We start from the raw sequence: 16,353 nt of genomic DNA, 5'->3' as shown, positions 1-16,353 counted from the left end.
CGTCACGTAGCCGTCGGCCACGTTCAGCGGAGACGGGAGCAAGATGGCGATTCCGGGCAGGCAGTGAGTGATCCGGGAGTTAGGGTTAGGCTGGGAATGAAAGATCACGGCGACTTAGTCTTTGACCGACGAGTAAAAGTGCGCTGGAAGTGAAGGGGCTTTGTCGTCAGGGATAGAGGCGGGAAAAAGCGAGAAATCCTGAGGAACATATTCCCCTCCCCCCCACATTTTCCAGGATGGAAGTCCGAAGTTTGAGGGAGAAACTTGTGAGGAAATAAAGGAAGTTAGGCTGAGGGGCAGAGAGCGAGACTTTTCTATTTTCCAAAAGCTCGGTCTGAGGCCCCTCAGTCTTGCTTCCTACCCCGCGCTTGAGTTTCTCCCTGGTTGGATGCTTTCAGGGGCAATGAGAAGAGACAATTCCTGGCTTCCTTAGAGGGCCTTGTTCTCCTTGGCTGCTCAAGTCCTGATTCCCGCCCTCCCTCCTTGTTTTAGGAATGTTGTGCTGAGAAGCCACAAAAGGGTAGGCATAATAGGGACCTGGGGTATACGTTGCCGCAAGAGAGACAAATATTGTATGTTCTTGAAAGTTTTACCTTTGATGTATAATTCTTACTTTCGATGGAGTTTCCAGTCATCTCGGCATTTTAAAGGCCAAAGCGTGAGAAACTAAATGAGTTGGACCTGATGGGGTGGTTTTCTGAGATGCTCCAAGACAGAGCAAATGAGCGCAATAGAATATAATGGGCATTTGTCCCGTGACTTCTTGAGTTTCTCAGTTACTGTAATCTTTTAAAAATTTTTCGTGGGTCACATTACCCAATAACTTATTTTAAACTATGTAAGTACCCAGTAGGAAAAAACAAACAAACAGCTATTTTCTTGTTCGACCACAAGGATAATTTAGAGTGTTTTAAAATTTTTAGTAGGCATGAAACGAGCGTTCCACTAACATATTGTTTCTAAAACATTATTTCATCATCTAAAACATTTCTGAACTCTTCAGTTATTTCTCTTTTTTTTATTAAAATGGTATTTGAATTTGGCCCGTGTCAGCAAATAATTACTGAGAAGAGTAATTATAAAATCTTAACACACATTAGAACTTTGAGATCATTGGAAAGCGGAAACCCTGTTCTGTGTTCATAAGCTGTGTGATATGTTTTGACTTGGTAGCTTCATCTGGAAGAAGTAGTGGATGTATTATTTTTTAACATTTAAATATAATGGTGTAATTTCTATTTCAAAAACAAAATGCAGGTATGGGCTTATTTTGCCAAAGAAAGCACAGCAGTTGCACCCTGTTTTGCAAAAACCATCAGTGTTTGGGAATGATTCTGATGATGATGAGGTAAGGGAACCTATGTTTTTCTATTGCATTATTGGAAATAGAATTTTTTAAATCGAACTTGTGAATTTGATGTCTTTGCTTGCCTTAGTTGTTTGTCATTACAGTGTATCTGGAGTATATTATCATTTACAGAATCATCAAAAGGAATATTTAAAGAAAGACTTTTCACTGATTTTTTTTCCTTCACTAATGTTACATGGGTAATCTAAGATTTTTTTCACAAGTTGTGATTTTCAGTTATTTCTAAGTAGTTACACAAAGCTGTTTTAGACAGCTAATACTAAAGTAACAAAATTATTAGTGTAAATGTCCCTGAAAATGAGGTATTAATATGTCACCAATTTCCTAGAAATTTTTATTAGCAAAGTAGTTTCTTTTAAGACTACTTTTGTGATTATTAATTGTCTGCTAAATGTAGTTGTTCAGTTTTGTAATTATGGTAGTGCATGAAGTTACAATTGATTGTTCTACAATAATAACACCTAATATGAATATTTTCTATTTTAGCAGCCAAAACTATGTTTTCCTGTGAAATCTACAGCTTATAGCAGAAACAGCCTCAAATGTATGCTTATGTCTTGAGTCATTTTCTGTATTTCTGAAAGACCTTTGCATCAGTTAGTCTGATAGTTCCTTTGGTCTGGCAGAAAGATAGCTTCTCTTTTTACTCATTTTATAATGACGTAGGTAGGTAATTGAACATATTTGATACTTCTTTGCTTTTGCTTTCTTTCTGTTGAAGAAACTGGCTCCAGACACTGTCTACTTCCCTACATTCTGCCCCAGGCAACTATCTCATTGTGATTTTGATTTGCATTTCTCTGATGGCCAGGGATGTTGGCCATTCATGTATCATCTTTGGAGAAATGTCTATTCATATCATTTATGTATTTTAAAATTGAATTATTGCCCTTTTATGAGTTACAAGATTTCTTTATATATTCTAGATATAAACAAGTCCCTTGTTAGATATAATTTAAATATTTTTTCCCATTCTTTTGTCTTTTCACTTTCTTGATAGGATCCTTTGAAGCACAAAAGTTCAATTTTGAGAAAGTCCAATTTATTTTTTTCATAGGTTTCTATTGCTTTGGTGTCATCCCTAATAAACCGCTTAATCCATTGCGATGAAGATTTATACTCGTGTTGTAGTTTTACCTCTTAAATTTAGGTCTGTGATCCATTTTGAGTTAATTTTTGTATATGGTATGAGGTAGGGGTCCTACTATTAGGACCTAGGTCCTAATAGTAATAATACTATTATTTGCTTATGGATATCCAATTGTCCCATAGCATTTGTTGAAGGCTATCCTCCATTGAATTGATAGCACCCTTGTAGTTTGTTTTAATGTGCCTTTTCTTTTCTTTTCGTTTTAATTTTAGAGGATGGGAGGCACCTGGGTGGCTTAGTTGGTTAAGTGTCTGACTCTTGATCTTGGCTTGGGTCGTGATCTCAAAGTTCCTGAGTTTGAGCCATTGTCAGGCTCTGTGCTGACAGTGTGGAACCTGCTTGGGGTTCTTCCTCTTCCCCTATCTCTGCCCCTCCCTCCACACCCCCCCCCCCAATAAAGAAACTTAAAAAAATAAAGAATTCAAAGAAGAAAGAAAAAAAAAACCTGAAAAATAGCGGTGGGGGGTGGGAAGGATGGGAGAGAGGAAGAGAGAGAATCCTAAGCAGGCTCCATCTCCATGATTTGGGGCTTGCTCCCACGACCCTGGATCATGACCTGAGCCAAAATCAAGAGTTGGTCGCTCAACCAGCTGAGCCACCCAGCCCCACAAATATTTTTTTAAGTCATCCTACCATGGATATGCTTATTCTAATGTTTCATGTAAATCGTCTTGGCACACCATATAATACAAAGCAAAATATTTGAGAAGGATGGATGTACACAAGTGATCTAGAAAGTATAGTCATATTACTGCTCTTTCTTTTCCATTGTGAAATGAGGCTGGTGTACAGTGAGGCTAGAGCTAGAGAAAGCTAGGGCTAAGCCATTTTGCTCTTTCTTCATTCTGTCCCTCCCTGCCTCCTCCCATTCTTTTACATAAAGGGACTTTAATGCAGAGAACTGGTTACATAAGTAATGGAAGACTTAAGCCAAAAAGAGAATAGATGGTGAGGCAACCCAGAGATGAGTCAGTGGTGATAAATGGAGGGATACAGGTAGGATACAGGTCCTGGAGGCCAAGGGCTAGGGTTATCTGGTGGGAACTAGACTCTTCCCGAAGGAGCTGAAGCCACTTAGGAAGATTCAGTTTTAGGTAGAGAAAAAGGCAGGGTGGAATTCCTTGTTTTTTCCCTTTCTTCTACCTGCCAATAGATTATTTTTGTCTTCCATTGGTAGAGCTCAGCCAGAAGCCAACTGACAAGCTGCAGCTTAGTTCTTAATGAACAGGATGTAAAACTTTTCTTCAGTATGCCTTACCAATAAGATCAGTCTAATGAATTCCAGCTTATTCTTATACTGAGAAATAAATTTCTTAGTTAAGTATTTTTAAATATTTGTGAGGTTTGAATACAAAATCTCTTATTTAAAAAATCAACAGTTTAAGCAACAATAAAGTTTTTCGTGCTTTATAAAATATAAAGGTAAATTTTATGGTTCTTTTCCTAAAGAAGGCATTTGGTATACCAGGAGAAGAGCTGCTGTAATGCACATCCTTTTATTGTTATTTATAGCAATTTAGCAGAAGCATTTATGAGCCCAAATTTAAGATCAGACTTTTCCTTCCACAGGTCCAGCAGATGGGGCCCTAGTAAATGAATTCAGTATTAATATATGCTTATATCCAGAGTAAGTTTAAAAACTGGAAAGTGGTAGCCCAGCACTTTAAATTACTATTTAAATGGTTTTAAATTATCAGAACTAATTAGAAATAATATTTTGTTCAAAGGTAGGGGAGATGGTTTTTTACCCCTTATGAGTAAGAGGTTTATATTGTATCCAAATGCAACTGTCTGATCATAAGTATTTGAGTGATTTTGCTATTATAGTAATGTGTTTATTCCATTTTATCCAGTGTATCCTTTTTTCCAGTGCCATTGCCACCACCTTCATTACTTATTTTAATACTTTGTAATTAGTTTCCTTATCACCTGTCTCCTTAAATTCGTTTGAAATACTGTTGACAGATTGATCTTTCTAAAGCACAGTTGTATTCACTTATAACCTCCTTGCTTTTGAACTTGATTGTATTTAAAATCTAAACTGCTAATCCTGACATTGGAAGTCTTCCCTATGCTTTGGCTTCAAAATGGTTATTAGCATTTTTTACTAACTGTCCTCCTCTATGCAAAGTACACTGTCATGTTTGTAATTTTTCACAGCTCTGCTTTTCTTCACATTGGAAGTCTCCCCATCCTACGTGTCTATATTATAGGCATCCTTCAAAACCCATTGCAAAAGCTGCTTCCTTTAAGATTTCATACAGTGGGTGCAATCTCATCCTTTTTATGTCACTCTACTTATCTTAGCACTTAGCTTTTCATACCTTGTGTTGTAAGTTATTTGCATATATCATGTCACTATCTCGGAGTATGAGCTCCATAAGTTAGGATCTGGATATCTATGCTGATACATTTTTTTTAATGTTTATTTATTTATTTTGAGAGAGAGAACGAGAGCGCGAGCACATGCACATGCCCATGAGCAGGGGAGGAGTAGAGAGAGGACAAGCTCCATGCTCTTAGCTCAGTGCCCACTGTGGGGCTCAAACTCACAAACCGTGAGATCATGACCTGCGTTGAAATCTAAATCAGGAGTCAGAGGCTTAACTAGTAGCCACCAAGGTGCCCCATTCTGGTACTTTTACTACAAGTACAGTTATTTACTTAGATGTTTTAGCTGTCTATATTGTAAAGAGACAGGTAGTAGAGCAAGCCCACTACAGAACTTTGCTTTCATAGTGTGAAAGCAGCCATTAGACAATATATGAATGAATGAGCATGACTAATAAATATATTCTAATAAAACTTTATTTACAAAAGGAGGGGTGGCTGGATTTGGTTGTAACTTACTGACCCCTGGTCTACACAATTATTCTGAAGAGTACTTGTGATAACCAGTAGTATTTCACAAATTTTACAAGATAGTCTCTGACCAAAATTGATGTTGCATGACAGGTTCAACAAGGAACTTCCTTTTAGATATTTCTCAGTAATGGATGCTTGCTCATTTTGCGTAGCATAGTAACTTTTCCTTTTAATCTTGGCAATTGAAATGCTTATTTCTAGACAATATTCTTGCAAGATCCTATTTTGCACAGTAATTCATAATGCCATGAAGAAGTATCCATACAACCTGAAAGTTGTTGCGGTTTTGTATCTTTATCCTTTAAGAGGATAAGTTAAATGTATATAATGTACTTAATATAGGGGCGCCTGGGTGGTGCAGTCGGTTAAGCGTCCGACTTCAGCCAGGTCACGATCTCGCGGTCTGTGAGTTCGAGCCCCGCATCAGGCTCTGGGCTGATGGCTCAGAGCCTGGAGCCTGTTTCCGATTCTGTGTCTCCATCTCTCTCTGCCCCTCCCCCGTTCATGCTCTGTCTCTCTCTGTCCCAAAAATAAATAAAAACGTTGAAAAAAAATTTTTTTTTTAAAAATTGCATTTGTACAGTTTATTAAAGCTCTCACTGTGGCCATGTTCTCATGCCATTAATATTCCTTGAAACTGGAATTTTTAAAATGACTTATGGAAATTCGTCATATGGATTGTATGTCTCTCTTAAAAATAAATAAACATTAAAAAAATAATTTAAGGGGTGCCTGGGTGGCTCAGTCGGTTGAGTGTCCGACTTTGGCCCAGGTCATGATCTCGTGGTTTGTGAGTTCAAGCTCCACGTCAGGCTCTGTGCTGACAGCTCAAAGCCTGGAGCCTGCTTCGGATTCTGTGTCTCCCTCTCTCTCTGCCCCTCCCCTGCTCATGCTCTGTCTCTCTCTGTCTCAAAAATAAATAAAACATTAAAAAAATTTTTTTAAATAAATAATTTAAATAAACTTAAAGCATGAGGTAAGGTGAAATAAACAGAATACAAAATTGAATATGTATGATTGTACAAAGCTATATGTACATGTATAGATAGAAAAATGAAAACTATTATTTTGGATGACAGGATTTGGTTTTTTTTATTTAAAAAAATTTTGTTTATATTTGTTTATTTTTGAGAAACAGTGAGACAAAGTGTGAGCGGGGGAGGGGCAGAGAGAGAAGGAGACACCGAATCTGAAGCAGGCTCCAGGCTGTGAGCAAGAGGTCAGCACAGAGCCTGATGTGGAGCTCGAACCCACAGACTAAGATCATGACCTGAGCCAAAGTCAGACGCTCAACCGACTGAGCCACCCAGGCACCCCTGGTTTTTTTATTTAAAAAATTATTATTGTAATTTTGAAGAATAGAAGGAAATGAGTACTTAAGAAAAAGATAACAATAATTGTATATTCTTGAAGTTAGAAACATTAGCAAGTAACGGGGTTACATAGTACACTTTCATTGCTTTCATTATTGCTTGATCTTTCTCCACTTTAATTCTGATCATTTATTTATTTATTTAAATTTAACTGCATTTATTATTTTTTTTTAATTATTTTATTTATTTTGAGAGAGAGAGACAGAGAATCCCAAGCAGTCTCCACACTGTTATCGTGGAGCCTGACACGGGGATCGAACTCAGGAACCATGAGATCATGACCTGAGCCAAATCAAGAGTTGGATGCTTAACCAACTGAGCCACACAGGTGCCCCTAATTCTAATCTTTTAAAAACATTGTCTTGAAAAGTAGTCTTCATAGTTCTGTTTTTCCTAATGAAAAACTGTTCTTAGTTGGAAGCCTGTTTGGCTTGCTGATGGTAAGAAAAAGTTAAAATACTAATCTATCTGAACCAATAAATTTTCAGTTGTGTTTTTTTTTAATCACTTATATGATTTTCTATTCCTCTGGATAAGTTTGGTACAGTTAAAATGACAGTTTTATATACACATGACAAAGCATATGATGTATGGAAATGGCAGGAAATTTAGGTTATTTTAATGGTAACTAAGAATTTTTTACACTTTTCTCATGCTATTAAAATGAATTCCTGGTAAATTTATGATACTGAATGTATCTAACAGCAGTATAGGCAGTGAGGAATTTAAAGTTATTGTGCAGTTTTGCTAAAAATGCATCCCCTGATTTGCTGTCCAGGAGTGAAACAGAAACAAAATGTAAGAGGGGAGAAAAGGACAGCACTAAATGAAATGATAGAATTCTGTTAGGTGTGGGAGAGATGACAAGAGAATTCTATTCTTATTGTTTAAGTAAGCTCTATGCACAGTGTGGGGCTTGAACTCATGACCCTGAGATCAAGAGTCATGCTCTATGGACTGAACCAGTCAGGTGCCCTGAGAATTCTATTCTTATTTTATCTCCCAGTAGGATGGAAATATTAGAGAAGTAGCTGAGAGAACCCAGATTATGAAGATGAGATAAAGTAGGAGTTTTGGGGGTTTTTTTAGGAAGGAAATGATGTATAATCATGAGTCCTTGAAGATATGTAAAGTTGATTTGTGAATCTCTGTTTAAATCTGTGCATTTTTAGCCAAATTTACTTACATTGGCACATGGGCAACTTATTTTTTAAAAATCTTTTTTGGTTTGAAATATAATGCATAAGCATTATTTTATTTTTCAACTCCAGAGTTTTGGTTTCTTTTATAATTTCTGTCACTTTATTGATACTCTCTATTTGATGACACATTGTTCTCATACTTTAGTTATTTAGACATGGTTTTCTTTATTTGAAATCATTCTGTGTATGGATCATACTTTTCTCGTTTCTTTGCATGTCTCTTAATTTTTGGTTTGGAACTGAAAGTTTAAAATAATACAATATGGCAACTCTGGAAACTAGAGCCTTTCTTCTTCCCAAGGTTTAATTTTTTTTTTTTCAACGTTTATTTATTTTTGGGACAGAGAGAGACAGAGCATGAACGGGGGAGGGGCAGAGAGAGAGGGAGACACAGAATTGGAAACAGGCTCCAGGCTGTGAGCCATCAGCCCAGAGCCTGACGAGGGGCTCGAACTCACGGACCGCGAGATCCTGACCTGGCTGAAGTCGGACGCTTAACCGACTGCGCCACCCAGGCGCCCCACTTCTTCCCAAGGTTTATTGGGATTTTTTGTTGTTTTTTGTTGTTTTTGTCTTTTACACAGAGACTTTTCTGAACTAATTTTTAAAGTTTATATTTTTTTGTGTGTGTGGCCACTGAAGTCTCTGCTTGGTTAGCTTGGTGGTTAGCTAATGATTTGACAGAGCTAGCTTTTTTTTTTTTAATTTTTTTAATATTTATTTATTTATTGAGAGACAGAGAGAGACAGAGCTTGAGCAGGAGAGGGGCAGAGAGAGAGGGAGTCGCAGATTCCAAAGCAGGCTTCAGGCTCTAAGCTCTCAGCACAGAGACGTGGGGCTCGAACTCACGAACCACAAGATCATGACCTAAGCCAAATAGGATGCTCAGTCGGACTGAGCCACCCTGGTGCCCCTGACAGACCTTTCTTTAAATACTTGTAACTAAGTCTCTAGTCTGCCAGGAGGCTCTATATGCATGCTGGGCAGGTGTATAGTATACCACTAGGCATTTTACAACTTTGCTTTAGCCTTCACTTCTTGTTTGTGCAGTCTCAGGGTCAGTTGTGAGAGTTTAGGACCTTCTCAGGTTTTTCCTGATCAGGCACAAATGTCTTTGTACGTATGTGGGCTTCATGATCCCCAGGAATATGTTGGAACTTTCAAATCCCCCTATTGAACATCCTATTTCTCAACGTTTCTTTTTAAGCTTTTTGGTTAGCCTATTGTTTACCCCAACTGTTATGCACTGCGCACTGCCACAGGCAGCCCTGAAGTTCAGCAGTTGTCTTTGATTGTTTTTGACAGACACCCCCAGGGAAAAGGCTGTTTTACTTTGGCACTCTGTCACGTCAAATAAAGGCTGCCTACTGAGTGGTGTCTTCAGGGAACCACCAGACAGGTCCAATAATAATTCTCTGGAATAGGGGTTTTGAAGGAGCTCTAACCCCATTCTGCCTCCTCTAGTGGCTGCCAGACTGCTGGTTTCTGCCATGATTGTGGGCTGTTGTTTTAGGCTACCATGGCACTAGGGAGGGGATGATGGAAATAGGGAAAGTTAAAACACCACAAAGTTCTTAGTGAAATTCAGCTATTCTTGAATAAATGCTCCCTGAGCTCCTGTAAGCCTTTGGTTAATTTCCAGAGTTCGGAAAAAAAACTGATTCTGACATTTTTGCCAGTGTTAAAGAGTTTTGTTGGTCCATCTGTCATTTTCAGTGACTGTGACTCTCCAGGTTATCTTTTAAGCTTCTCCAATGCATTTTCGAACACTTCAGACAAAGTCATCTTCTTGGTTTTAAAATCACTATTGATTTCTCCTTGCTTTTAGAATTAAGACCAGCATCTTATTTTTTTACCTGCAAAGCTATGCATTATCTTGCTGTTCTCTTTAGCTCTTTTCCACTTCCCTGCCCTATTTTATTCTTTAAAATTGCGTTAGGTCATCTAAGTGAATTTTAGTGTCACTTTCAAGGTACACATTGAAAAAACTAGAAATTTTGATTGGACTTGTATTGGATTTATAGGTACTATAGAAGAGAATTGATATTTTAATATTTTAGTCTTTTCATTTATTTGTTCAGGTATTTTATATATCCTTTAGTACAATTTGAAAATTTCCTCAATTAAGGTCACACCCATCTTTTTTGAGTTTCTTTGTGTCTTCTTTTATCTGATATTTATTATTTCTCTGTGTCATGTGTGTGCATGTTATTGCATTCCCTGGAAACTATGTATGGTGATAAACAGAAACTGATAGAAACATTCTTTAATGTTTCTTTAATGAGAGTTGCTTATAAAATTTTATAATTAAATCTGATGTTTGGGCTGTTGGCTTTTGGTACTGTTTCTAGTTTACTAAGAATTTTTATCAAATGAATATTAAATTTTAATCTTTTTAACATCTATTAATATGAGTTTATATTAATTTTTTGAAGTTAAACCATCCTTGTATTCCTAGAATATTTGATTTATTATTTACTTTGATTTGGGCACTGCACTGATCTTTTTACCAGTGATTTCCATTTCTGAGGTCTTTGACTTAATTTCATTGTTGAGTACTTTTTCGGCATGTGTTCATAAGGGCATTGTTTCCTAAGTTCTTAATTATTAAGGAATGATTGCTTATTGCTTTTGTCACCTAATATCTACTTGAATGTGTGTAGTATTTCTAACGAATAATAAATCATTTCAAAATCCTGTAGATGTTATTTTCCCTAGTATTGAATGTTCTTGTGAGGAAGTACAATACTGTGTTTTATTTTTTTTGTAAATCTTCAAGATGACTTACTTTTTCATTGGCTTGGACAATTAGTATTTTCTTTATTTCTTTAAGTTCAGTGTGTTGTCATGCAAATCATTTTTAATTTTTTCCTGGAATGAATGCATTGTTGTTTTTTACCTAAATATTTTTTTCTTCATTTCACAGAAGTTTACTGTCATTGTATCAGAGTATTTTTTCTGATTCACTTGCTAGGTTATCTTTTTGGAAGATTATCTTTGCCTTTCATATCTTTGTGTATTTATTCATTATTTCACTCAGTAAATCTTTAGTGATTTCTGTTCTGTGCCAGTGAAACAAAGCCATGGCCCTTGTGGAACTTACATTCTAGTGGGAGGAACAGAGGTGATAAATAGTTAACCTAACAGAGAGGTAAATTACATGTTAATTTAGAAGATGTCAAAGACTGAGCTTCTGACTTTTGATTTTAACTCAGGTCACGATCCCAGGATCGTGGGATCGAGCCCCGTGTTGGGCTCCATGCTGAGCATAGAGCCTGCTTGGGATTCTCTCTCTCTGTCTCTTTCTCTCTCTCTTTCTCTTTTGTCTCTCTGTCTCTTTCTCCTGCCCCTCCCTCACTTGTGCACTCTCTCTAAAATAAAAATAATAATAATAATAATAATAATAATAATAATAAAGAAGGTGTCAAGGACTAAGAAAATGTAAAGCCAGGTAGGATGAGAGAGTTAAATAGATATTTGGGGAAATTACTTGATTTTTGTCTTTTTCTCTGCATTAACCATTATTATCTTAAACCTTTGTCAGTATTTCAGTTATATCTTTTTTTCAGTTATATGTTTTTTGCTCTTTTTAATTTATTTATTAGCTTTAATGGTGGTGTTTCAGTCCTCAATATGTTAGCTCTGCAGTCTCCTTTCTATCCCTTTTATTGTTTTATTATCTGACCATTAACTCATTTGATTTAATTTGATCTTATTTTCAAAGAATTTTACAGAGAAGAGAGGAGATGGAGATGATAACTTGAAGGAATAATAGAGTTGGTGGAATTTTCCTTTTTGTGGTTTTCTTAGGATAGAGGTGAATTATGGATGTTTAGGCTGGAAGGGAAGAATCTGAAGGAAAAAGATTATACAGCTACGGACGCTAAGGTGTCAAGGAAGTAAATTGGCATATATCACACACAGAGTCCTTTGGTAATAGTTAGATTTTGAATCCAGAAGATCTGCCTGATTCCAAAGTCCATGCTTTTAACATTGTAATGTACTCCCTATGAGAAGTAGTTTGTTTATAGTGGAATTTAAAAATTTTTTTAATGTTTATTTACTTTTGAGACAGAGAGAGGCAGAGCGCGAGTGAGGGAGGGGCAGAGAGAGGGGGAGACACATAATCTGAAATAGGCTCCAGGCTCTGAGCTGGCAGCACAGAACCCGATGTGGGGATTGAACCCACTAACCTTGAGATCATGACCTGAGCCGAAGTTGGACGCTCAACTGACTGAGCCACCCAGGCGCCCCTATAGTGGAATTTTAAAACTTTGAGAGAATGGATTTCAGAAGCAATAGAAAAAGGGTTAGTCAGGGGACTGGCAGAGATCAGATAGACTTCAAAGAGTGCATCTTGTTTACTAGTTGGAAAAGGAACACAAATAGAAGTTATGTTGAGACATGCTTTTTACCATGTGAGATTACACAACTCTGCCTTCTGGTGACTTAGGAATATTTTGAGGAGATGGGGCTATTAATTTTCAACAAAGTGGGTATCCAGTTGTCCAGAATACTTAAAAAAAATTTTTTGTTAACGTTTATTTTTGAGAGAGAGAGACAGAGTGCAAGCAGGGGAGGGGCAGAGAGAGGAGACAGAATCCGAAGCAGACTCCAGGCTCTGAGCTGTCAATATAGAGCCTGAACGCGGGGCCCGAACCCATCAGCCATGAGATCATGACCTGAGCTGAAGTTGGACGCTTAACTGACTGAGCCAGCCAGGTGCCCCCAGAATTTTTTTTTTGACGAGTCTATTCCAGGGGTTTTAGCGGAAGTGTTACTACTTCCAGAGGAGCATTAAGAAATTTTTGGAGTGGCTTTTGCTTATTGTAGTATTGAAAGTATTACACCATTTTTTTTTTTTAATCCAAGTTAGTTAACAAATAGTGTAATAATGATTTCAGGAGTAGAATTCAGTGACTCATCACTTACATGTAACACCCAGTGCTCCTCCCAACAGGTACCTTCCTTAATGCCCATCACCCCTCAGCCCTCCAGCAACCCTCAGTTTGTTGTCTGTATTTGAGTTTCTTATGGTTTGTCTCCCTCTCTCTTTTTATCTTATTTTTCCTCCCCCCACCCATCTGTTTTTGATGTAGAGCAGGCAAGATAGATATTCTGCATTTCATGACCCCCATCCATATAGGTTAAATCCCTCTGAACATTTATATAGATCAAAAACTGTAATTTTATGAGCCTAGACCTAAGTTCTTTTTACATATAAACACAAAATATGTTTTATACATTTTATTTTTATTAAATAAATTTTAATAAAATAAAAATTTAAATACTTTTTAATTAAAAAGTATTGATTTTGCACGGTATAGTGTATGCTAACATTTCCCCTAATTTGACCATTTTGTAGATTGAGGGAAGATTATATCTTATTTTGTTTAAAACTTTACAAAAAAAAACTTTACAGAGAGTTCCCCATTTAAGAAAATCAGGTCACTTGTCACCAGTGTCACTTGTGGTATTTGAGTCACCAGTTCTGCAGTCAGCATTTGTATCTGTAGCATTAATAGTGATTACAGTGAGTCTACATAGTAGAAGCTTTTGATAACTACTGTCTTCTGATGTGCTTATGCATTTACATTTTGAAATAGTTTATGTTTTTCCATTATAAGTTACTTCCCTTTATTCTGTATAGTTCTTTAGGGATGTATATATGTGTATCCAAAACTGCACAAGAAAGAAGAAATATGTATATAGGTTTTAAAAATTACATGTAGAGAGTTATGTGTGTTTCATTTCAGTATAGATAAAGGGCCCTATAAAAGGGTATTGAGTATAACAGGACTTAGAAATACTATTCTGTGCCTTTGCCAATGATGTAAAATGACTCATTTATTATATATTAAATACCCATACATATGTGGGTCTGTTCTCTAGACTGTTCTCTTCCACTAATTTCTTTCTCTAATGATGTTCTATAATGCAGTTTTACTTCAATTACTTCAGCATTATAATCTGGTTTGATATACAGTAGTACATAGAATAAGAAAAAGTAGTATTTATTGAGCACTTGCTATTTGTTAGCCATTGTTCTGTTTTATATGAATAAATTCATACAGTCATCATAATAACACTAAATATTACTGTATTTTGTTAAATCTAAGATGCTTTGTTAGTGATGCTTTCTTGATGTTACCAGAAAGTGTCAGTAGAAAGCTTTCATTTGGCACAGCATTATTGCCTTCTGGGTGACAGCTGTTATTTTAAGACATCATCAATTTCTGATACATTAAAATATGAAAAAATATGTTGTAGAATCATTGAAATAGGGTGTTGTCATCTTCATTTTACAGTTGAGGAAGCAGGCAAAGAGAGTTTAACTTGCCTAAGATCACGTAGTCACTTGATTTCATAGCGCATATGCTTGATTGGGATTTTTTAAATTTATTGATAACATTTTCCAAGCATTTATTGCTGATATATAGCAATAGTTGTTTTTGCTCTAGGTTTATATTAAATACCCTTTTTCAAGTTAGAGGAGTTGCCCTCTGTTGTAGATTATTCATTCCCAAATCTTCTTATTTATAATTATTGGGTAATCCTGTCTACTGGGTCCATCTCTAGAGAGTTCTCCTATCAGATGCTTCTCCTGGTATATACTTTCTGCCTTGATACTAAGCTTATCCATGAATCTTGCTTTAACCACTGGAATGTGAGTGAAACTGATAAGCTATATCTGAGCAGAAGCTTTCAAAGCCATCTTGTGATTGAGCCATTGCTTTTCTGCCCTGCCATAGGAACAGCATGTTGTAGATAGGGACTGCCTTCAGCCTGAAATGAAGACAGTATGGACCTACAAACCATCTACAGTGGACACACATCATGAGCAACAGATAGTCGTTTATGTTGTAAGGCTTGAGATTTTAATGTTGTTTGTTAACACAGGCTAAATTAGTGGAAGTTGACCAATAATCTAGATTGCTAAAAAATTTTATTAGGCATTTGGATTGAGTTTTATCACATTTTTTTGACATCTGTTACTATGGTGAATTATACTGACAATTTTTCTAAAAAGTGAAACTATTTAAATACTAGAATAAACCCTGCTTAGTCTTCTATTCTTTTATATGTGCAGCTGGATTTTATTTGCTATTTTTTTTTATTGTGGAAAAATATACATAACATAAAATTTACCATTTAACCATTTTTAGGTGTGACATTAGGTACATTCATGTTGTGCAATCATCACCACTCTCCAGAACTTTCTTTTTTAATTTTTTAAGTTTATTTATTTATTTATTATTTTTTTAATGTTTATTTCGAGAGAAACCAGGTGCTAGTGGGGGAGGAGCAGAGAGAGAAGGAGACCCAGAATCCGAAGCAGGCTCTGAGCTGTCAGCACAGAGCCCAACATGGGGCTCAACCTCATGAACCGTGAGATCATGACCTGAGCCAAAGTTGGAAGCTTAACTGTCTGAGCCACCCAGGCACCCCTAAGTTTATTTTTGAGAGAGACAGAGACAGAGCATGAGGGGGGGAAATGACAGAGAGTGAGGGAGACACAGAATCCGAAGCAGGCTCCAGGCTCTGAGCTGTCAGCACAGAGCATGACGTGGGGCTTGAACCCATAAAGCGTGAGATTATGACCTGAGCTGAAGTTGGACACTTAACTGACTGAGCCACCCAGATGCCCCAAAACTTTTTTTTTCAATATATGAAATTTATTGTCAAATTGGTTTCCATACAACACCCAGTGCTCATCCCAAAAGGTGCCCTCCTCAATACCCATCACCCACCCTCACCTCCCTCCCACTACCCCAAAACTTTTTAAGTTGTAATATGGAGGTTCCAGTGACCCCCAAGATCCTTTCATGAGGTCTGTAAATTCAAGACTATTTTCATTAGACATTTGGCTTTTTTTTTTAGTTTTTTTTTTTTTTTTTTTTTTTTTTTAATTTACATCCACATTAGTTAACATATAGTACAACAATGATTTCAGGAGTAGATTCCTTAGTGCCCCTTACCCATTTAGCACATCCCCCTTCCCACAACCCCTCCAGTAACCCTCAGTTTGTTCTCCATATTTATGAGTCTCTTCTGTTTTGTCCCCCTCCCTGTTTTTATATTATTTTTGTGTCCCTTCCCTTATGTTCATCTGTTTTGTCTCTTAAAGTCCTCATATGAGTGAAGTCATGATTTTTGTCTTTCTCTGACTGACTAATTTCACTTAGCATAATACCCTCCAGTTCCATCCACGTAGTTGCAAATGGCAAGATTTCATTCTTTTTGATTGCTGAGTAATACTCCATTGTAAATATATACCACATCTTCTTTATCCATTCATCCACCGATGGACATTTGGGCTCTTTCCATACTTTGGCTATTGTTGATAGTGCTGCTGTAAACACGGGGGTGCATGTGTCCCTTCAAAACAGCATG

The 16,353-nt window shown here is 36.8% G+C and overlaps 1 protein-coding gene across 1 annotated transcript in view; it reads left to right on the top strand.

Annotated features, from left to right (window-relative positions):
* Positions 1-28: 28 nt before the first annotated feature.
* Positions 29-16,353, top strand: part of NSRP1 (nuclear speckle splicing regulatory protein 1) — a 60,574-nt gene continuing 44,249 nt past the window's right edge. The window contains exons 1-2 of the mRNA XM_053211642.1: positions 29-63; positions 1,258-1,348. Coding sequence (XP_053067617.1) covers positions 44-63; positions 1,258-1,348 — 111 coding nt within the window. The 5' untranslated portion in view covers positions 29-43. The remainder of the gene's footprint in view (positions 64-1,257; positions 1,349-16,353) is intronic.

Source organism: Acinonyx jubatus, chromosome E1 (assembly GCF_027475565.1).
Source record: "Acinonyx jubatus isolate Ajub_Pintada_27869175 chromosome E1, VMU_Ajub_asm_v1.0, whole genome shotgun sequence".
NCBI lineage: Eukaryota > Metazoa > Chordata > Mammalia > Carnivora > Felidae > Acinonyx > Acinonyx jubatus.
The sequence above is the reverse complement of the archived record's forward strand: the minus strand, read 5'-3'. Positions and strand labels throughout refer to the sequence as shown.